Genomic DNA, 22,119 nt, shown 5'->3' on the forward strand with positions numbered 1-22,119 from the left:
TGACGTTCAGCTCCAGGAGTCTGAATCTGCAGCAGCTCGGTGGATTTCAACCGTCACTGCCTTCATTATTTACTCCTGAGCTAACTGCGGCCTGTTAGCATCAGCTGCTGTTTCTGAGGTTGATCTCGTCCTCCTCCGTCCTGCAGGTCGAACGCCAGCCGAGCGTCCGTCCTGTTGCTCTCTTCCTCTGCTGCAGTGTTCTATCTTTCCGAATGAAGATCAATGGGGAGGCGCTGCCCGGAATGACAATGACCGGCGCAGAGCGGCGCCACTAGAGGGGGATGATGATGAAGCAGGGCTCGCTGCAGCAGCGCCGGGCCTGTGGAGGCTGCAGATCAGGGCCGGCGGGCCTCCTGACAGATCCGGGGTCAGCGTGGCGCCTCCTCGGAGGGCCGGGCTGCAGCGGCGAGGTGCAGCCATGCAGAGGGAGACGGCGCCGAGCTGACACTGGACATTATCGCATGTCAGGGTGGCGCTGCTCGACATGCAGTCCCTGCTGAGTACGTCAGAGCTGCTGACCGGCAGCAAAGCCCGGCAGGAAGCACCGATGTGGGGGAGAGGAGCCGTCTGGTCACCTCAACGGAAATAATACCAACAGTCTGATTTAAAAATATGATCATGAAAGATGTAACTCAACCAAAACCAGCCTGAATCCGGCTGCTGCTGGGACCAGTCCATGGATCAGTCTGGAAGAGTTCTGTCTGATAAATAAGAGTTCATGAACGTGAGCCCCCAGATCATTCATCCTAACGTCATGTGTAGATCTATAGTGTTCTTTTATTTCAGGAACACATTCTTCTGTGTGGAAATGACCAGATACAGTCACTGTGTTAGAGATGTGAATGAGGAATTTAACTACCACAAGCGTTTATCTGGTTCCAGATGTTCCTGCTCGTTTCTAGAACGTTCTAATCCCCAAAATACTGAGAACAGCTGGTGTGGTTCTTCTCTAGTCCCGAAAAAAAGCCCCAAATGTTCATCCTCGTGACAAACTTTGATTTATAGTCGATGTTTATGTGACCAGCAGCAAATGACGTAAACAAGAGACTCAACTCCATCAAACACGACTGCAGAGATGTCAGTGAGGAATTTAACTGTTTGTTTGTCAGTTTTGATCAAATGCAGCTTCTATCTGATTCCAGATGTTCCTGCTGGTTCCACCATGTTCTATCACGCACTGATCCACTATATAAGTAGAACAGCTGATGCAGTAGATCTCTAGTCGGTTCCTAGTCAGCTCCAAGTCGTGGTGACAGCTCAGAGCCCAGGTAGCTGCTGTTGGGGTCCATCCCTGAGAGAGAGCTGCATGTTGCTGCTGCTCACAAGACGGTTAAAGCCGATAAAGTCACATCAAGAGTTTTCCAGGTCCAGCGTTCACAGATGAAGCTTCATGAAGAAGTCCAAGGAGTTCCTCACTGAGGAACATGTCAAAGGGCTGCAGGAGGACAGACGTGAGCCCAATGAGGAGATGTTGGAGCGGCCCAGCCAGAGTCCAGACCTGAATCCATCCAGAACCTGTGGAGGAACCCAAGAGCAGAGTGATGGAGAGGAAGCCTTCAAGCTCCAGGAGCTGCAGATGGACACTTGGAGGAACCAAATCCCAGAAACGCTGTTGGACACTAGAACAGCTGATGTGGAGCAAAATAAAGCCTCTGATGAGTGAAGAAGAGAACGAAGACGTTTGGATGGAGACATCATGAACATCTCAAACACAACGTCTGAGTTTAGTCTCTGGTTCATGTCGTTTACAGCCAGAAGGAACCTGCTGGTTAAATAAGAATCACTATAAATCTGTATTTAGCATGAAGAGGAGTCATTTTAGAGCTTTGTTGGGACATGAACTGACCAGTAACTGACTAGAGAACTACTGCATCAGCTGTTCTACCTTTATTGTGGATCAGAACGTGATAGAACGTGGTGGAACCAGCAGAAAGTTTTTAATTGTAAACAATTTCAAGGGTATTTATAATTCTTAACAGTAAAATCTTTTTTTAAAACTAAACAAAAAACATCTAAGAAGCTAAAGTCGATCCTTTTAATCTCTAACATGAAGCATTTCTGTGTTTTGTTTCATTTCCAGCCAGAAAATCGATTTAAAATTCTCCATAAATAAAGATTTGACTCGTGAATGAATAATTTTGGGGCTTAAATGTGCAAAACGGTGAACATCAGGTTCTTCTTTACTCTTATCGTCACGTTTTTCTCTCAGATTCAGACGTCTGCAGAAGCAACAACAACTAACACAACAAGTAGAGCAGCTGTTGGACTGATGTGGAGGACGAAGCCGTTTGGACGTTAATGTAGGAAAAATGTATTTAAGTTTTTAGGTTTATCATCATCTTCTGTCTCTTTGTGTCGTTTCCAGGCAGAAGAAACCTGCTGGTCCAATGAAAACTCACGATTAATGTAAATGTGTTGAGTTTGTGAATAACTGTGATCCTACGTATGATTTAAAACAACCAGAATTTCATTTGTCCAATCTGGTTTAATCACAAATCAAATCTAGTTAGTTTTCTGTGAAACGGCGCCATCGTCTGGACATTGAGGTGTAACTGCAGGTGTCAGGTGTGCTGTGTGGATGTGAGCAGAGGCACAGACAAGAGAAGCAGTCGTGTAAATTCAGTTTTTAATCAACATTTGAAAACAAATTGGACAAATGAAAGACTGCTTCTGCTTTTTTTTTTTCTTTTTTTAGAAACTAGAGGTGGTTTTTAAATCATTTAACAAATCACTTTTTTTCCAGAGAAAGAGAAAAAAAAATTAAATGACACTGAAAAAGCAGATTATTTCTTTTTTTTCCCCCCAGAAAGTAAAAGGAGTTACATCTCAAAAGTGTTATATCACTGACACGATCTCCCCGTCAGAGCCGCCTTGTGTTGGTTTTAGGTATCAAAGGAAAGTCGTGTGGTCCTCGGAGGGTGAAGGGCGGGAGAGGAAGGAGACGGGACGACCAACTCTAACCCCCAACAACACGTCGACAGGAACAAGAAAAACATCGTCTGTACTCTGCAGGGTTCCGTTTATTCGTTAAATTTCTACAAAAAAGGTTTCTGTGGACAAGCTACCGACTTAGCGAGATCTTTTTTGTTCTGGTTTCGCTCTGCAGGACAACATGAAGCCGTGGGTGTCAGTCACGTGTTTATTTGGTCGTGTCAAAGAGGTGAGACGTTGCACAAGGAAAGACAACCGGAGAAAGAAAAGAGAAGTGGCTGAAGTACAGGACACATGAACACACAGGTTAATGGAAAAGGAGGGCGGCGGGCCGAATTTCTCTCCACAGCCAATGGACGTGTACAGAACATTAAGGCTCGTTGGTAAAGGAGGAGACGACGAATCCTCTCCCAAGCTTTCTTAAAACCGAATTGGGGGCCTTTAAAAGTTACAGAAGGTAGAAAAAAAAAAAAGAAACGTTATTCTGCGGTATTACAGCTCGAATCGGTGAAGCTACACACAGTATCAGAACAATTACAGCTGACATTCAGATAGAGTCCGATCGGTCGGCCCGGGGGGGGGAGGGGGGGCAGCAGTCGGGAGAAACAGAAAGAAATCCAGAAAAAGCGAGGCGGCGGCGGCGGCGTCCCGTCTCTCTAAAGATGGAACCCAGGTGGTGTTACAGCTACGGAGTATCTACATTAGCACGGACACGCCCTCCATCTCCATCCTGCTGGAAACAGGCCCCCCTTCAATTAAATACAACCCCCTCCCTCCCCCAAAACAACACCCCCGTCTCACAAAGTATAAAAATGCTCCGCCCCCTGCCCCGCCCATTATTACACACATTTCTCAAAAACCCTCCGGCTCCGCTGCCCGCCCCAAACCGACCCGCCGCCCGCTTCCCGCCCTTCTGAGGCGTCGCAGATGGGCCGGAACCTGGGGGGTCCGGTTTAGAAGCAGGCAGCAAAACCCCGACCCCCACCCCACCCTCGTCGCTCCCACCCTCCCCCCCGTCCCACGTCTCTTCTCGGGGCTCCTCTACCAGAAGTCCCGGCGGTGGTAGGCGTCTGGATCGCAGTATTTGGTCACCACCACCCTGTTGGCGAACTTCCGCCCCGTCAGCCCCTGCATGGCCTTCTGGGAGTCGAACACGGACGTGAACTCCACGAAGATCTGTGGAGAAGTTTAAGACTCAGGTTAGAGCCTCGTTTAATAAAATCATCCCCAAAGTCTTTATAGGTTCTCACTAACAAACGGTGTCATTTGGGTGGTTCTGTGAAGTCGACATGTCGTTAAAACCCCTCAGAAGGTTTTAAGGTTCAGAGGTTTCACACTAATCAACATCTGGACTTCCTGAACCGGCCCCTACCTTGCCAGTCCCTGGTACTTCCAGGCCGTCCACGGGCCGCGGGATCTCGATGCTCTTGACCTGGCCGTACTTGCTGCACTCGTCCCGGACGTCCTCCACGATCTCCTCGTACTCCTCATCGTCCAGCAGCTCTTCGGGGGCCACCATGTTCATCAGACACAGCACCTCGGTGGGCAGGCCTCCCATCTGGGTGACGGAGCTGTTCAGGCCCGGGACCTGCAGCGTCACCGGGGTCTGGTTTATACTGGTCTGGAGGGGGAAAGCGGAGGTCAGACTGGGGATAGTGGAGGGTTACGTCTACAGAGGCATTTGGTGAAGAGCTTATCGGCTGAAACACTGTCATGTTTGACATTCTCATGTACTGACGAGGACCTTTACCCGGTTCTGAGTTCCACAGAGCGCCAGTAAAACTGAAGGAATTAGCTTTTTACAGCTTTTATTATCAGATTTTATATCCTGCTGCACTGTATTTATTCTAATGTATTGATATTGTTTGTTTCTTGCTGTAACTAAAGACTACTTCTGTTTTCTGGGTGAATCGATGCCGTTTGGTCCAGAAAACGTCAGAAAATGTCGACTAGAGTTTCCTTAAAACATCCAAAGATATTTAGTTTGTCGTCAAAGGAGGAAAGAAACCAGAAAAAACTCACATTAAACCCTCCTATTCAATGTCTAACATCTCGAAATAAGTCCTTGACATAATTATTTCAGTTTTATTTAAAGGGCTATTTACACATGAACTTGGGCAACAACTTTATTCATGATAATTTTCTGGAGGTTTATATTGTTGGGGTCAAACTAAACCCAAGATGTCGATAAATCTGATGGCAACAGGAGCTGCGAGGAGATTTTACTCAAACAGATTGATTATAAAAATATCTGCCAATGAATTTAAAAGTGAATTATTTAATCATTGCAGCTCTACTTGCTGAACATATTCCACCGTGTTCCTCTGAACCTGGTGTTCATTAACTTGCATTATATCTACTTTTATAACATCTGTTTCCTGTAATATCATAAAATATGTAGTTTAGCATCAAAAGTCGTTGTTGTTTCCTTTGATTTCCGTAATAAAAACGGGGTCAAGTTGTTTGCAGCAGTTGGAGAACCACGATGAGAACTCTAAACAGCTCATTCAGCGGGTTTAAATGTCAGACTGGTGGGTTTGAAGCTGAATGAATCGTGGAACCAAACACGGCGCCAACAGGGACGGTTTTCATAAACCGACGCCTAAAACGTGCTCCTGCTTTAACAGAACAACGACGCGCACTCGTTAACGGTTAGAAAGCAGCACCGACTGCTGCTGCAGATCTGATCTGTGGCTCCCTGTCCGGCCTCCCACCTCCCTGGACGCTCACCAGAGTGGCGTTCTTGGATCCCACGCTGGCTCTCTGCACCAGGAGCTTCTTGTCTCCCAGCTGCATGCCGTTCAGTCCAGCGATAGCCTGCCAGGACATCCAGGTTTTAAAAAAAACATATCGAGCTTTGGAACACTTTCTAAACTCTTCATTCTCCGCTGGGCTGCTCACCTGGTCGTTGAGGTTGACGTCAACGTATTCACAGAAGGCGTATCCTTTGGAGAGGCCGGTGGCGCTGTCCTTCACCAGGTTGAAGGCCTTCAGAGGGCCGAACGACGTCAGCAGCTCCTTCACCTGCAGCACAGCAAGAGTCACCCAGAGTTCAGTTCGCTCCAAAGTTCTACACCGACAAACGCAGCTCAGGGTTTACCAGCGGTACCGAACACGAGCAATGACTCTCCTCATAGATAAATATGTGCACAAAGACTTAGATTTAAAAACAAAAAAAATAAGTAGAATCTACACATATTCTTATCAAAACTATCACGTGTGTGTGTGTGTGTGTGTGTGTGTGTGTGTGGTTTGTTGATGCGTTTTCACTTTTTCGCTTCACAACACGCTAACGATGAGCATCTCGACGCCTTGTTTACTCTCTGACGGTCGCTTCTGTGAGTTTAGGATGCTCTGATCATTTATGTAGATTAAAAAAAATGCAATGATGCAGCCGTGATTGGTGTAAAACACGTTTGTCTGCGATCTCCTTCACCAAAACAGGAAAAGGTTGTAGCTGGCATTAGATAAATACGTGCGTGAAGTTACTGCATTAACTGTTTTTTTCAAGTCTTGGTGAATAAAAGTGCTTCTGCTGTTTGGAAATTAATTCAGTTGCAGGTAATATTTAAAGTACAGACGGCTGAAGTGATCCATAAATGCCTTTAAGCTTCAGTGCTGCTGAAATGTTTTAAAAATTACCAAAACCTGAGTCATACAGCGAGGTGTGGCTCAACAAACACAAGGCAGAACCCTGTGGGGCTCCGCTAATGCACAGTTAGAGCTATAGTTTAATAAAAGCCGCAGGCCGGCTGGGAGACACTGACCTGGTCATCGTTCAGGTAGTTGGGCAAACCGCCGATGAAGAGCTTGTGAGCCGAGTCGGGCACCACCGTGGACACCACGCCTGCACCAAGACAAAGGGAGAGAAACATGAAGCGGGAAGCGGGCAGCCAGCGTCGGGATAATTTGGTGATTATTGATGAATTATGCCACAAGTACAGAGAGTTAAAAACCATTAATTGTCTGTGTACCAGGCACATAGACACTGGGGTTCTCGCTCATGCCGGGCAGCGGCTGGTAGTCGTGGGGACGGCGGATCTTCAGGCTCTGGCCCTGAAAGATGATGCCGTCGAAGGCCATGGCCTGTGTGGTTTCATCCACTGAACGGAACTGGACAGAAACAATTCAATTCAGAATTTCATTAAGGGTTCGTGAATGTGCTCGGGGAGAACAGGTGACGCCGTTTTCTAACCTCGAGGAAGGCAAAGTTCTTGTCCTGGTTGATCTGTACTGCGAGGACAGGATTTCCAGGGGCCTGAGTTAGACCACCCAAACGCATCTGGGCATTGAAGAAGTCCATCATTGACTCCTACGCAGCGGGGACGGAGAAGACACTCGTTAACACAGACGTGAAGCAGACGTGTGAATTACACCGAGACGTTCACAGCCTCGGACCAAGAGCCAAACGCTCCGTTTCTCACCTCTGTGATACCAAAGGGGATGTTGCCCACGTAGAGGCGGCGGGCCTGCCGGGTCATCTGGCTGCCCACGACTGGTACAGGTGTGGGAGTAACGGCCAGGCCATCTGGAGTCATGGTCGGCAGGAGGGCTGTGGCTGGGATCTGGCCTGCAGCTGGAGGGGAAGCACAGGGAACATCCGACGAGCTAATTAGATTCTTTATCCAACCACACTGCAAAATCAGCTCAGACCTTGGGTTGGAGAAGCTTTTAAAAATGGCACATTTCACCAAAATCGCTTTTCGCACGTCTCATTTTTAAAAACAAAAGTGTGCACCAGATTTCGTAAAAAAAAACTAAAAATCCTGAAAACCAAAGCACAGCTGAGGAACCACAACCAACTCAGCTGTGATCAACAGTTTCGAGACCAAAATAAAAAGATTTCTTATTTCCTGATAGGAAAATAAAACCTACTGGATCAATAAATAAAGGCAGCATGGATCAGAACCAGTGAACAGAGGAGCCAGCAGAGTTTTTTTTTTTTTGGATGCTTGTTGATTCCATTTTTTTTAAATTTATGTAAAACAAATAGTCACAGAAACTCTGCTTTCTCCCTGATTTCTGTCATTCTAACCGATTCTCTCCATCTTCTTGTTCTTCTGTTTTCACAGAGATGCAAAGACTTCAGTAAAGCAATCAAGCACCAATAACAAGACAAACTCTAACCTTGCATGGCTTTGTACTGCATGGGAGTGATGTGTTCAAAACCCGGCGGCGGGACGTCCCAGTACTTCTTCACCTTCTTCTTCTTCTCGCGGTGGGGGGAGCGGCTGTTGGAGGAACAGAGAACAGGTGAAATGAAACCACCTGTCGACACGCAGACATCACTCATCAGCTCAGCACTGGGCTACTAGAGCAGCTGCACTGTCACAAACACACTTGAAAAGCTACTGACTTTGGAGGAGGCATTGCAAAACTGATGGTAAAAAGGGAGCAGAAGGGATGGAGGAGCCCCATACAGGCAGTTACTACACAATCAGTAAACAGTACAAAGAATCAGAGGCAGGTCATTAAATTGCAGTTGTGGCAGATTTGCACAAACCAGCTTTGTGTTAGTTTGCTGTATTACCTTCCAGCATTGTCCTGGGGGTAGCTGGATGGTGAGCTGAAATGACATTGGAAGGGTTTCACATTTCTCTCCAGTAAATCATCACAGTAACATTTTTAGTTCACAAAATTAAATTTCGCCGACCTTGTGCCGAGCACCACGAAACTGATCGGGAGCTTTTGGAGGCGTGCGTGACTCTGAAAGCGAGTCGTTCGGACATGCGGGAGTCTTTTTGTGAACGAGTAGCGGTGCATTGAAAGCAGAAATTACATCCTGAAACACAGAGCAGCTGCAGAGGGGAGGGGGTCAGACTGTTTACATCCTCGGACCGAGTGTTCACGCCGCGTACCGGCAGCTAGCACGTTTTAAATTAGCACCGAGAGGCCAAGAGCAACGGTCGACCCGGAGGTCACGCTCACAGCCGAGATGCAGCTTTACACATCCAACAGAAGAATGCACCGAAGCTGAAGGGACGCGAGGCTTCAGATGGAAAACACGATTCACTGGAGTTTTCTACACATCATCCTCACTGCTTCTAATGAAGACCACAAACACGTCCAGGTGTTGGAAGGAGGCCGGCTTGTCCGTCTACAGCTCTCCCCTTCGTGGACTTCTATCAAACAATGCCGCTCGGGTTCATCGTGACACACATTTCATGTGACAGCGAGTTTCAAAGGCGTCTAAAATTACGCAACAGCAGAACGAATATGAAAAGAATCTAAATTTAAGCAACTCTCCTCGCAGGAGTTCTATTAATAACAGCCGGAGTGGTTTTTGACTCAAAAAACGGACCTGAAGTTCTCCATAAAACCACTAAAGTCTTGATATTTTCAGTTGAATCGTCCAGGATGTGAAAGCGGAGGCAGCAGCTGTTGCTTTGTGTGCTCTAAAGACTGACCCCTGAGCTGAAAGCGGAATGACTACACGTGATGAGCACCTGGGACACAAAGGTTTAAGGCAAGACAACACAAAAACAACATCAGCAAAAACATGACAAACTTATATTACTCAACACAATGTTTCACAAGACAAATTGCAGTGGCCTGAATCATTAAGCTCTGAACAAATCAACATGAATCTAAAATTACACTTGACAGAAACACCTTCCTGCAGACAGATGTCGAGCTGAGTGGATTTGCCCAGAACCACATCGGATTCTGCTGCTAAGACGGGAAAACATCCCCGGTTTTAACCAGACGGAAAGAGAGCTCCTGCGTTTTTAAAAAAAAAATCAAAACAAATTGAGTTTCTGTGTCCTTTTTTTTTTTTTGGGGTGAATTTTTGCTCAAGTGAGGAATTTGCAGCCACCTACTGCACAGCAGGCCGGTCGCCAAGTCGAGGGTGGACATGCTGGACGCTGGTGTGTCCATAAAACTATGATTTAAAGTCCAAAACAAAGGTGTATGCATGCTTGTGTACATGTGTGTGACCCACGAGACAAAACTATTCCTACGTGAAGCAGCCCCGAAGAACAAAAAGCTGCTTCTGTGACGTAGTGAGCAGGTGAGGGTCCGTGTGATGCAGGTGTTCTCACAGCTCCCTGGTCCAGGTGGGGGCGGGTCCAGGTACTCACCTGCGTCTGTGTCTCCGCTCCTTACTGTCCCCTCGGCGGTCTCGGCTGCGTCTGTCCCGGTCTCTGCTCCTCCTTTTCCTCTCTCTGCTGCGGCTGCGGGAGGAGGACCGGCGGTGGTGGCGGTTCTCTTTGTCCCGCTCGGCTGCAGGGAAACGGTTCGTTAACTCACACAGCTGCACGTTAACGGAGCAAACGGTCAGAGGAGACGTTCTCAGAGCCGCCGTCTCACCGGCTCTGGTGGAACAACTGACTGCTGACAATCATTTTCAGAAAGTGGTGATAAATGTCAGTCAGTGTTTTGCCCGGAGGCATTTCTTTAACTGTCAAAGAGGAGAAAAGTCCAGAAATGTGTGTTCCACTCTGTCCCATCCTGCTAATCTTAATTATTCCATAATGTTTGAATCATGTATAAATTTAAGAAATAAATAAATAAAAATGCAAGTCTAACCTTTCAAATATTAGTATTTGCCGCTTTTCTGTTTATAAACCGTCGGAAATGAAGCCTCTTCAAAAACTTTGGGCTGCAGGAAACTGTAGTGACCAACGAACAGACTGATGCAAAACGCAGCCCACAGCGACTGACTACCGACTGCAGTCAGAGCTAAATGGTATTTTTACTGTCAAATTAGCTGCGGCTTATTTTCTGGATGAATCGATAAGCCGTCCGGTCTCTAAAACGTCTGAAAATGTGGATGAATGTTTCCTCAAATGTGTTGTTTTGTCCAAAGACATTTTGGAGAAAAGTCCAGAAATGCGTGTTCCACTTTGTCCTGTCCTGGTAATCTGAATTATTCTGCAATGCTTGAATTATGTATAAAAATTTTTTAAAAACAGCAAGTTTAACCTCTCAAATATCAGCTTTTCTGTTTATAAACCGTGGTAAATTACGCCTCTTCTGGTTGGAAAACTTTGGGCTACAGAAAACTGTAACGCCCAACAAACAGACTGATGCAAAACCCAGCCCACAGCGAGTAACTACCGACTGCAGTCAGAGCTAAATGGTATTTTTACTGTCAATGTATCTGTGGTTTATTTTCTGGATGAATCGATAAGCTGTCCGGTCTCTAAAACGTCTGAAAATGTGGATCAGTGTTTCCTCAAATGTCTGTTTTGTCCAAAGATATTCAGTTTAGTGTCACCGAGGAGGAAAGAAAACTGAAAGTATTTACATTAAGGAAGCTGCCATCAGAGACATTAGACTGATGAATCAGTGATTAAAACAGCTGGAGATTCATACGATAGCTGGGAACTAATTGACTAACTGCTGCAGCTTTATTCAACGCGTGGATTAATCGGCTAATCCTTTTTGCTCAAGACACTGATGCGTCTAACGGGGCTGCCATAAATTATTATCTTCATTGTCAAACATTTCATCAACTAATTGATTAGTTGTTTGGTCCATCAAATCTCGAAGGGCGTTTCTCTGAGCCACAGAGGATGTCCTTAAAGGTCTCGTCTGTCCACAACACGGACACATTCAGTTTAGTGTCATAAACATAAAACATCAATCTGCCAAAAACCGACGGTATAATTCTTACTAAAGCTGCATCGCCACATTTATAACGCCCACAGCTGCTTTTATCAAAATCAAACTGTGATAACGCCTAAATACAGAACGTTATGTCTCTGGAAACCGCAAAAGCATGTCGTTGTGAGACGTTAATAATTCTGGTAACAGAATATTTGAGGACAAAAAATGTGATTTAATCAATAAAGCTGACATTTAGGATGATTACAGGTAAAACTATAGTGTTTTTCCCCGATGCGTTTGGTCAGTCTAACATGCTTGTTTAGACTTTAACGTGATTCCCAGATTGATTTTATTGGTAAAATAAAGAAAGTATAGTATTTCTAATCATCCTAAGAGCTCTAACCTTTCAAATTCAGCATCACTGAAGAAGTTTTTCTGATGCGTTAACATTTCACTCACACTGACAGCGGCTGCAATTACTTTTTGGCAGATGGAAAACTGCATTATGGCCTTTCAACCCATGAAAACAACTGGATTGATGATAGTTTTGGGTGCAGTGCAGGTAAAATAACGCCGAGACATGAGGATAATTGCTCACAATCAGTTTCTGGTGTCCCACTGGCTGGCCAGCAGGAAGTCGGTGCCAAAATTAGGAAAATGGCACCAGAAATGTTTACTGTGCACAACAGCTGCAAGGAATGAATGCTAGCTGCCCCAATTATTCAGTCAGCTGGACCTGGCAGGAGCAAGGCTAAGAAACAGACGAGGGCCAGAGGATCTGGAGACACATCGAATGGAGATTTTTTATTTTTAAGTTGTGACTTGTGATATAGTTTTAAAAAAGATTTAATGTGCAATATTTGCATTTATTGTAAAATATTTACATCTTTGTTTAATATTTTAATTTAATGTGCAATATTTTATAATCGTGTGCAACATAACTATTTTGGTATTCTTGCCAGTAGCTCACTTTTCTGTTCCAGTTGAATTTCAGTTAATTTATTAATATTTTTACTAATAAACTGTACTATTGCTGTTCTACTAGACGCTGCATTTCTTCTTATCTTGTTATATTTTTCCCTTAGCAATATCTGGCCCGATAATTTCCTGCAGGATCTACTTTGTCTCATCTCATCTGGGGATAAAAGAGTGACGAGCAGCAGCTCGGCGCTGTTAACACTGGGGGCTAACAAGTTGCTTAGCGCTCCAGCAAATAGACACATCCACGGTTAGCTACATAGATGGCGGCGGTTCCCATAAAGAAAAAAACCGCCCTCTGCGTTTTAAAGTGCTGATGTTTCGTTTACCTTGTTTGTTTTCGGACAGCTGTCTCTCGAATTCGTCGAAGTCCGACATCTCTCGGTGGAGGGCTGCTATGCTCTCGGGGACTGCGTTGTTCAGTCGGCTAGCTGCTGCGGCTAGCAACAAAGTGAACTACACTTTTAAAAGCGCTCGCCGATGTAGCTCCGATGAGTTAGCTTCAACTAGCGGCCCGCTTACCGACACAATTAGCAAAAACTGCCGACCGGCGCACACGCAAGCGTCGCGGCGATTATTTACAGCGCGATAGCAGGGAGAATCGAAAAGAAAAGAAAACGTGTTCGCACGGGTTAGCCCGCTAATGCTGCTAACTAGCTAAAAGAATAGGCCCGCTGCTCCGGACAGTGTGGAGGCTCGTTAGCAGCTTAGCTAGCTAGCTAGCGAGTACAAACGAACGAATGAATGAGAGTCTTTCTCCGAGGCGAATGCGGATCCCGGCGGGTCGAAGGCCCTCTGGGTGCAGCTCTGTGGCGTTATAAGCCAAATGTGGACGCTTAAAGATGTTTCAAGGCGACGGAAAACAACACAGATGTCCGTGTGCCCGCTTTTTCTTTCCGTCTCCCAGATACCCCGTGACACCGGAAGTTGATGCACGGCAGGGTTCCGGGGAGGAGGAAGAAGATGGGCTGCAGGGTCACGCAGCAAATGTCATGTTTACGCCCTTTTACCTTATTTGTGATTCAACTGCCACCCAAGATGAATTATATCCCGGTCGGGATGTGTTGTCTGAAGTGGAATCACAGGTTTGTTTTGCAATTAAAGCTCCCAAATGATGAAAATCCATGTTTACTGTCAGTTCCTCTCAAAACCTTATAAAGCTGTGAAAATATGGAGAAACGTGCGACTGTACTACAAACTAGATAGCTCCCCAGCTTTACAAGCATGTAAAAATATATTGATTTATATTTTCTACACAGAAAACTGAAGAGTCAATATAGCAATATGGTATAATCCGTTTAGAGTTGCTTCTGCTGCTTTGCAAGCAAAGACCCAAACTCTGGACTTGGATATTTTTATATCTATGTCAATGTTATATCCTTTTATACCTATTTTTATGTTAAAGCAGAAAGGCCAGATAATATTTACACTTTTACCACAAGGACACACATGTGACTGCACCTTTAACTGGAGAAACTGCAAAACAAAGTGCTAAACCTACATTATCCATCAGTTTATATTATAGTTATATACAGTTGGTGGAACTATAGCATACAACAGAGATGTGTGCACCCCTTAAATATCAAATTGTTAAAAACTGTATTACCTCTCAGGAACCTAAATGTAGAGAATTTCCTCAAAGCAAACACTTTAGAAACTAGACTGTTGAAGAGGAAACTCAATGCATCAATGGCTGGAAAAGCTGTCCCTGAAACTAAACTGAGTCCAGCTGTAGTTTCTAATCAGTCTAACTGAACATGGTTCTACAGTGAGCTGAGAACAGCAGAACCTTCTCAGTTCTGGACCTCTGAACTGTGTCTATCTATGTCTGCATCATGGCTCCACATGGAGAAGACCTGAACAGAGGAGGAGAAACATCTGACTGAGAGACTGGACAAAGATGGAAAAGGATCCAGAAGATCAGTGAGCAGCTAGAACCCAGTGCAGCCCAGTGTGAGCAGGAACCAGGAGGTCCAGAAGGAGCCACAGCAGCACTGATCAGGGCTGCAGTGGTCGTCCTCCTACAACGACTCCACGGACAGTCAACTACTGTCACTATGGAGCTGTGGACACCAGACAAAGGCAGCTGCTTCAGACTTGGCACAGGGCTGATCAATGGAGACCAGAGTTAGTGTGAAGCTCACACAGTGTGAAGGACACTTCAGAACATCAGCCTCTATGGACGGAGCACCAGAACTAAACCTGGCTGCTGCTCACAGCTAAACTTCCACATCAAAGTTCACCAGAGAACATGAACAGAAGCCTGATGGATGCTGGAGAACATCCTCTGCTCAGATGGAGATCAATGTGTTGGGCTCACATGGAGTCCAGATGTTTGGTGTGAACCTGACCAGGACCACCACAGTGGATCATGGTCCTGACAGTGAAGCACGGAGGTGGCAGCATCATGATGTGGGGCTGCATGAGGGCAGAAGGTGTTGGGAACAAACAGAATAAAACAACAGCAACAGTCAGTCGGTGATGATAAAAGAAAAAATGTGATTAAAACAGATTCTGGCACAATAAGAATCTTCTCTCTGATAATGAACAGAACAAGATATCAGCATTAATTGTAGGAAATCAAATGCTTTAATTACATTTATGTCTTAACAGTACAGTGTGTGTGAATCACAAGCGTCTTCTTAGTAAATGGTGCTGCTTGGATTTATCAGATTAATAAACCCAACAAATCCGATGCCTCCCTGACATCTGGATCTGACTGTACACGTGGTGAATAATATATAGGATACTTACTCCACACTGGTAGGAGGTTTCTAGCCACACAAACAGACACTAAAGTTGGCCTGAGTTCCACAGATTGGAGTGTTTGTGTTTAACGGAGAAGTCACAGCGTTCCACTGCAACCTCGTCTGTCTAGTTGTAAGAGACCTTCACCGGTTTACACACCACACACTATCACACAACACAGTCGACATGTCCGCTGCTTTGAAACGCACAAACTTCAACCGGACCCCTAATAACTACAGACCCCCACTGAGCTCTCTTCACATGCACTAGTAGCGGAGCTGTGGGACGACCGAACAGCTCCCCTAGAAAACCGTCCGAGTGATGAACGTCCACAATGTTTCACGAGGAACCGAAAGTTACACAACGATACGAATAACCGGTAGAGTAATAAATTAGTGTCAATGCTCTGAGCTGTACTTTGCAAAAGGTGAAGCCTGTGAGGTGACGTTTGCTGTAGTTTAGTGCAGGTCATTTACAAAAAGGAGGTTTGTGCAGCCCTCAGTGGGACGACGGAGGAACGCAGCAGTGTTGTGGATTAAACTGGACTGAGACCAGTATTGACGGTCGTATTATTATAATTATTATTATAGTTATTGTTATGAAGCAAACACATGGAATATCGTCAACGTTTCTCTGGCTAAGTAAACTACAAACCTGTTGCCAGAGAGTCATGATTGTGTCCTTATCTGAGTTCTCTCTAGAGGGAAAACAGAACCGATGCTTCTCTCACAAAACCTGCATTAAGGCAATTAAAAACAGTGACAATATAATAACATATAAAAGTAACAGCAACAGTTTAAACATCAAATGACGAAGATTTCTTTAACATAATTCTATAAAAATCTATGGAGTGCAGCATAAGATTAACAAAGTGATTGAAAGCTACCGTACTTTTGGGATTGTGTCAAAACCGCTTACAAATAAAGTGATAAAAGTTCAGAGATTATTTAGCTGAAACAATCAGAAAACGGGGACAGGAAAGGAAAACGAGTGCGTCTCTACAAAATAAAAGGCTGAAACCTGAATGAGCAAAGATGGATCGACTCATTGACAAACTGTAAAAAGCCTCCAGACATAAAGACGACCTTCCAGCTTGTGTTTTCCCTTTCAGTCTGCAGCAGACGTCCTCAACACTGTCCATCTGTTGCACGTTTAACGGACGCTGAGATCGTAAAATAGTTTCTCAGTCTCTGTTGTCTTTTTTCTGGACCTCCTCAGTGTCTGAACCTGTAGGAAATAGGCAGCAGCAGGTTGTTCTTCTTCAGAGCCTGAACTCTGCTGAGCGTTTCCTCGTCCAGTGCCGTGTAGCAGCGCCGGGCGTAGTCCAGCAGCTTCTCCTTGGACGGGTCGAACTCGCCCACCTCGGCCACCTTCTCCGGAGCCACCAGCAGCAGCTCGGCGATGGGCGTCGTGGACGCCACCGTGTTGCGGTCGACGCCGTGGATCTGGAAGGCTTTGGACATGTTTTTGAGGCGCTGGTACGTGAGCAGGATCTTCTTGTAGCGGAACAGAACTCCGGCAGCGTCTTTAACTGGAATAAAAGCACAGAAGAGTAAGACGGAGCAACCTCAGGAGACACTCGATGTATCTGCAGGACGGTGTTCCTGACTTCACCTCGTTGCCGCTCTCGTGGAGCTCTGAAGACCCGCCGTCTCTTTAGCTGGTGGCTGTTGATAGTGTCTGCCATGACGTCCTCCCCTGATATCATCTCCTCCTCCTCCATGTAGCCGTCCTGCTCCAGGTACTCGTCAGATTCTCCCAGAAGTGAGAGCGAATCTGATAAGACGAAAATGATCTACTTAGCGAAACCACACCGATTAGAGACACGAGTACAGGACGGTGGTTTCATTCATTAAACTCATCGGTGGATTTAAAAAGCATGGCTTACTTTTAATGACACCGTTTATTATAAACAGAAACTGTAAAAACAGAAAGAATCTCCAGGATTCCCACTTTGCGACAGTCCCTGAACAAACTATGTGGCTCCATCAGAAAAATGAACTAAAATTAAGATTAAAGTCGTGAGCTTTCATCAAATGACATTATTCAACAGAGCTCATAAAAGACAAGCACAGAAGTGATTTAAAATGATGATGTTTAGTCAACTTTTTTTCCCAGTGGTTGATTACAGGTTTTTAAAATTGTAATTTTCTTTTTTTCAGATTTCTGTGATTCTAACTGTGTCATATAAAATGGACTAGAAACAGAAATGGAAAATGAAAATGGTTAGACGTCTATAATATGTGAAGCCAACAGGACAGAAAAGGAAAACAAATGTCCCAGAGAGACATTAAATGACAAAAGCAAGGCAGAAAACAACAAAAATGAGACACAAAATAAGAATAACAGGAAAAAACTGTCACAAGGAGACACAAAATGGTGAAAACGAGACACAAACCAAGAAAAACGAGACAGAAAATGAGGAAAAAAGTGACACAAAACAACAAAAAGGAGCCACAAAGTGACCACAATAAGACAAAACAGTGACAAAGAGACACAAAATGGTGAAAATGAGACACACAACGCACCCAAGACAAGAAAAACGAGACAGAAAATGAGGAAAAAAGTGGCGCACAACAACAATATGGAGACACAACCAGACCAAACTGTCCCAAAGACACAAAATGACCATAAATAGGCAAAAAACTACAGAAAGGAGATAAAACTGTCTGTCAGAATCTGTCGAGGCTGTAAATATATAAATGGTTAAATATCTACAGTATGTGGAGCCTCCATTGTTTTCCACTGTTGGTAGCATCTGTGGAGACTAAGAGATTCAGCTTTGGTTTTTTAAAATGATTTCCATCATTCTGTGTCCTGCTGACAGAAGGCATCTCTGAGTGTCTCCTTCTTTATTGTTCTGGTTCCACAGAGCTGCAGGACTTTATGTTGCAGAGAAACATGAACTCCAGTAAAGAAACATGACGCTGACGTCAGCTTCTCTCCCGTCCGACCCGTCCTACCTGCACCTACGTTGCCGTGTCCACTCATCTCGCTCATGCTGGACCTCGCCGCGCTGCCGCCGCTGCTGCCGTTGCTGCCGCTGGCGGCGCTGCTGGACGTGCCGTGGCCGTGGCCCTGCAGCAGAGCCTGCGACTGCGACGAGCTGAACAGGGCGTTCATGGAGGCCAGCTGATTGGTCAACGGGCCTGACACGTGGTTTTTTGAAGGCACCATGGTGGGAGGACCGGGCCTTCGCTGGAACAGCTGGCGGGTGGGGAAATGCTGCGAGTCCGTCTTCTGTTGTTCTGTGAAGAAAGTCGGAAGAATCAGCGTCGTGAAGAACAGCAGACTGACTCAGACACATCAGGAACATCTGCTCAATACATTTCACTGCATGTCACACTGTGTATAATTGTGTTTGGGACAAATAAAGGTCTTGAATCTTGAATCTTTTCAATGATTCTACAAGAGAAATCTGTCTGAGACACAGTCTACTCTGATTTAAGGGATTCGAGTTTGTCGAGCTGCAGCAACATGAGAAGGAACAGAAGAGAAACTCTGAAAGGGAAGATTTGGCTGCAAAGCAGTCAGTTGTAGGGAAATATATCAGTGACAGGAACAGTGATATTTAATTAAAAACCAGGTTCTCTGTCTTCAGCTGTTGTATATTTAAAATTTTATATGAAGATGCACAAAATTACCTCAGTCATTGTAGAATGACTCATTCTCTCAAAACAGTTATTTAAGTAATTTGCTGAGAATTCCTGGATTTTTTTCAATATTCAGTGTCAGTTTTGGGCTGCAGGTGTCTGAATGAATCCTTGTTTTTACCAGCAGGACGATCTTCTTCTCTTCGCGACCTCCAGTTAAATCGTCTCGATTCGTATCCTACACAATGACAAAAACCAGGAGATGGGAGTCAGTTTTTATATCCTCAAAGATCTGCTTTGAAAAGTCAGGCTGAAATATATTTTTTCTGACAGATTTTTACAATTTGAAGTTGAGCTTCATTTCAATATTAACTGATTTTAAACACAATGCAGTGTTAACACATCAGACATCCTCAGTAATGTGGCGTTCTGCCACAGAATATGTGAAACTATTGACATGCAGGTCAAACGTGTACGACGTGTTTCTGCTAAATGAGCTGATGTCGGTCGAACCAGTGTTTTACTCAATTTGTAAGAATTTTGCTGTTTGATGCCCAGTTTAAAAGTTATCTTGCTTAGTTTTTACATAAATGTAATTTAGCTTCTTTCATTAGAATGTTGTTTGTGTCATATCAAGAAATTTGTGCCTAATTTAGTGAAGAAATTTGTAAGAAAATAAATAGACTGTATTTTTAGTGTTTCTATTATAATTGATCATTAGCATCATAATTAAATCCTGTATAATTGATGACAGCACACTACAGTAGAATATGATATATTATAATACTGACTAAACTTTCCGAACAATAAACTATATTTATGCTGAATTATGCTGAAACACTGATCAGCAGCATAAAGACGCCGTGAACGCTTCAAAGTAAAACTGAATCACAGCATCAGTGTCGTTATTTAACAGCCACACTTTGTTTATAACTTTGTGATTTGCTGATTTAGACTTGAAACTGATTTATTGAAGCTCTACTCGACCGGGTGATGGAGCGATTCATCCTCACCGTTGCTGTACTGGCTCTGGTTCTGCTCCTGGCCCTGGCTCTTGGTGGAGAAGATGAAGCGGTCCAGCTGGCAGCGGAGGAAGTCCCTCTCCTCCTCCAGGTCCTCGATTCTCTTCTGCAGCCATGAGTTCTTCTCCACTGAGATCTGAAGCTGCGTCCTCAGGTTGGTCATCACCATGTAGGAGCTGTTGACCGGGGACGGACCGGCGGAGGAGGCCGGTTCTGAGGAGGACAGCGTGGGAGATGATCAGCAAACGTACCGTGAACAGACAAACGAGATTAAAAACGCTGACTCTGACATTCACCGTCAAAACTCTGATCGCTCTGGTTAAAGAATCCCTGCTGCTCAAAGTTGTTCTCCTCGTAGGGGATGGAGATTTCATAGGTGTCCTCGTTTTTTGGAGCTGGGAGAAGAAAATGTGCACATTGATGTGAGATATAACAGAGGACCTGAAGGCAGCACAGAGAAATGTAGTGATTCAGGAGTTTTTATTTGTCACATGCACAGTTCCTCAGCACTCAATGAGGAGGGTCTGGGCTCTTACTCTGCAGGTGGAGTGAAGCTGAGTGGCTCTTGGATGTGGAAGCAGCATCAGTCCTGTTTCCGTCCTCCATCTCAGATCTCAGGTGAGCTTTGCGGAAAAGTCATCAGCTGTGACCTGCAGGGACATTTTACACTCTGTCACACACGGATTCAAAACTCACACAGTGGCCACGTTGTGCTTTAATGAAACCGCAGGAAAAAAACCCCAAACCAAAGCTAATCTCACTGTGTGATAAAGTTAAAGTGGCTCCTCGGATAGAAGTTTGCGGCGGCCTCGCAGCAGCCCTGTTAGCTGCTCCGTTAGCCGCATGTCATGTTAGCACACATTTAGCTTCAATATTAAACTAAAATCCTTCTTTTCGTCTCTCTGCGGTTCAATTCTGCCGCTCAGACGCCGCCTAAGTCTCCAGTTTACAGCGTACTGGGCACAAATCGGTACGTACCACCGGTAATAACCGAGTCCCTCACATGTAATAAGACGTTATTACTCAGTCATATCTCCATCTCAGAGGTTAGCCTGCGAGCTAACAAGCTAACAATAACAATTATCAACGCGCTCTGACCTCACTTCCGCATATGTAATAGAATCAGTGACGTCACCGGCAGAAAAAATAAAAAGTTTTTTATTTATTGGGGGGATTTTTAAAATGTCTACATATATAAACAATATACATCAAATATATGTTAAAATAAAATCTGTGTGAAACAAACTTGAAGGGAGTAATGAATAAAACACCAAACTGTTTGTTTTTACTGATTGAAACAGCTTTTAACTTCTATAACAGAGTTTATTGGCCTGTTAAAAGCTGAATGCAGCTGCTGTTGTGTGACTGAAAAACTCTGGATACATCAAAATGAGTGTGCTTTAATTCAGGAAGGTTTTACTTTACTGATTAGGGTGAACTGGGTGACAGAAGAACAATATTAATATGTTGATAAAAAAGATGGCGCGCCGTCACTGAAGTGTCTCAGTCACCGACAGCAACGGGCCCAGACAGACGCAGCCGTCAGGCCGACTGCCACACCTGCAGTCTTCCAGCCAAACATTTGGCTGCTTTGTTTCCACAGAGAATCCTGAGCGTTGCCCTCTGAGGTCTGTCCAAGTTTCATCTTCAGCTCCTCCAACTCCTTGTGGAGGCGCTGCGCCCTCTCAGAAGAAGCCTGCTCCATCAGTGCCATGTGCTCCTGATGACGCTGCTGGAAGTCCTGAAGCATCTCCTGTCTGATGGCCTCCTGATGTCTGATGTCCTCCAGCCCAGCCTTCAGACATCGGACCTGCTCTGAGTGGTTCATGATGCATTCTGACATGTCCTCCTGATGTCGCTGCTGGATGGTCTTCAGCCTCTCCTGGTGTGACACATTCAACGTCTCATTCTGGCTTTTCTCATCAACCAACTGTTGTTTCACGTTGTCCAGTTGTTCAGTGAGTTTTGCTGTCTGAGCTTTGTCCTTGATGTGCATGTTCTTTTCTCTTTCAAGCAAATCCTTTAGCTCCTGTATCTGCAGCCTCTCGATGGCGAGCTCGTTTCTTGCGTCTTTGACTTGACTGGTTAAACGTGGAGCTGGTTTGTCAGCTCCTGTGCTGTGGCTGTCTCATTGCGGAGCTCGGTGCTGAAATGCTCCACTTTGTTGGTCAGCACTTGCATTTGGTCGGCCTGCTGACGTACCAACCTCCTGTGATGGTGAAGCCATTGGTTTAAACTCATGGCCCTTTCCCACATGTTCTCCCCCACTTTCCTGTCTCTCTCTCTCACTGCAC

General features: G+C 45.1%; 2 protein-coding genes across 3 annotated transcripts; both read right to left on the bottom strand.

Moving 5' to 3' along the window:
* Positions 1 to 3,972: 3,972 nt before the first annotated feature.
* Positions 3,973 to 13,392, bottom strand: LOC103372679 (splicing factor U2AF 65 kDa subunit). 2 transcript variants are annotated; one of them, XM_008302377.1, is made up of 12 exons: positions 12,792 to 13,392; positions 10,014 to 10,155; positions 8,462 to 8,497; positions 8,059 to 8,162; positions 7,356 to 7,507; positions 7,127 to 7,243; positions 6,906 to 7,044; positions 6,699 to 6,778; positions 5,833 to 5,955; positions 5,662 to 5,748; positions 4,304 to 4,552; positions 3,973 to 4,107 (listed from the first exon to the last, which is right to left on the bottom strand). In XM_008302377.1, the coding sequence occupies exons 1-12, from the start codon at positions 12,838 to 12,840 to the stop codon at positions 3,973 to 3,975; spliced, it is 1,413 nt and encodes a 470-aa protein (XP_008300599.1). In that variant the 5' UTR covers positions 12,841 to 13,392. The 2 variants fall into 2 exon arrangements, with proteins under 2 accessions (XP_008300599.1, XP_008300598.1); XM_008302376.1 differs by having other exon boundaries at positions 6,888 to 7,044.
* A 1,640-nt stretch (positions 13,393 to 15,032) lies between these two features.
* On the bottom strand, positions 15,033 to 20,892 carry LOC103372680 (coiled-coil domain-containing protein 106-like). The gene is made up of 8 exons (XM_008302378.1): positions 20,804 to 20,892; positions 20,362 to 20,475; positions 20,122 to 20,220; positions 19,817 to 20,038; positions 18,985 to 19,041; positions 18,174 to 18,458; positions 16,825 to 16,986; positions 15,033 to 16,741 (listed from the first exon to the last, which is right to left on the bottom strand). Exons 2-8 carry the CDS (start codon positions 20,429 to 20,431, stop codon positions 16,425 to 16,427), a joined length of 1,212 nt encoding a protein of 403 aa, XP_008300600.1. The 5' UTR covers positions 20,432 to 20,475; positions 20,804 to 20,892; the 3' UTR covers positions 15,033 to 16,424.
* Positions 20,893 to 22,119: the final 1,227 nt, after the last annotated feature.

The sequence above is a fragment of the Stegastes partitus genome, unplaced genomic scaffold (assembly GCF_000690725.1).
Source record: "Stegastes partitus isolate 25-593 unplaced genomic scaffold, Stegastes_partitus-1.0.2 Scaffold1804, whole genome shotgun sequence".
NCBI lineage: Eukaryota > Metazoa > Chordata > Actinopteri > Pomacentridae > Stegastes > Stegastes partitus.

Coding starts and splice junctions, on each gene's coding strand:
- LOC103372679 (XM_008302376.1), bottom strand. CDS start 12,840: ATGTCGGACTTCGACGAATTCGAGAGACAGCTGTCCGAAAACAAACAA. Junction 7,244..7,355: donor TCCCCTTTGGTATCACAGAG/GTGAGAAACGGA, acceptor CCCGCTGCGTAG/GAGTCAATGATGGACTTCTT. Junction 7,045..7,126: donor AGAACTTTGCCTTCCTCGAG/GTTAGAAAACGG, acceptor GTTTCTGTCCAG/TTCCGTTCAGTGGATGAAAC.
- LOC103372680 (XM_008302378.1), bottom strand. CDS start 20,431: ATGGAGGACGGAAACAGGACTGATGCTGCTTCCACATCCAAGAGCCAC. Junction 20,221..20,361: donor AGCTTCACTCCACCTGCAGA/GTAAGAGCCCAG, acceptor TTCTTCTCCCAG/CTCCAAAAAACGAGGACACC. Junction 20,039..20,121: donor GAGCGATCAGAGTTTTGACG/GTGAATGTCAGA, acceptor TGTCCTCCTCAG/AACCGGCCTCCTCCGCCGGT.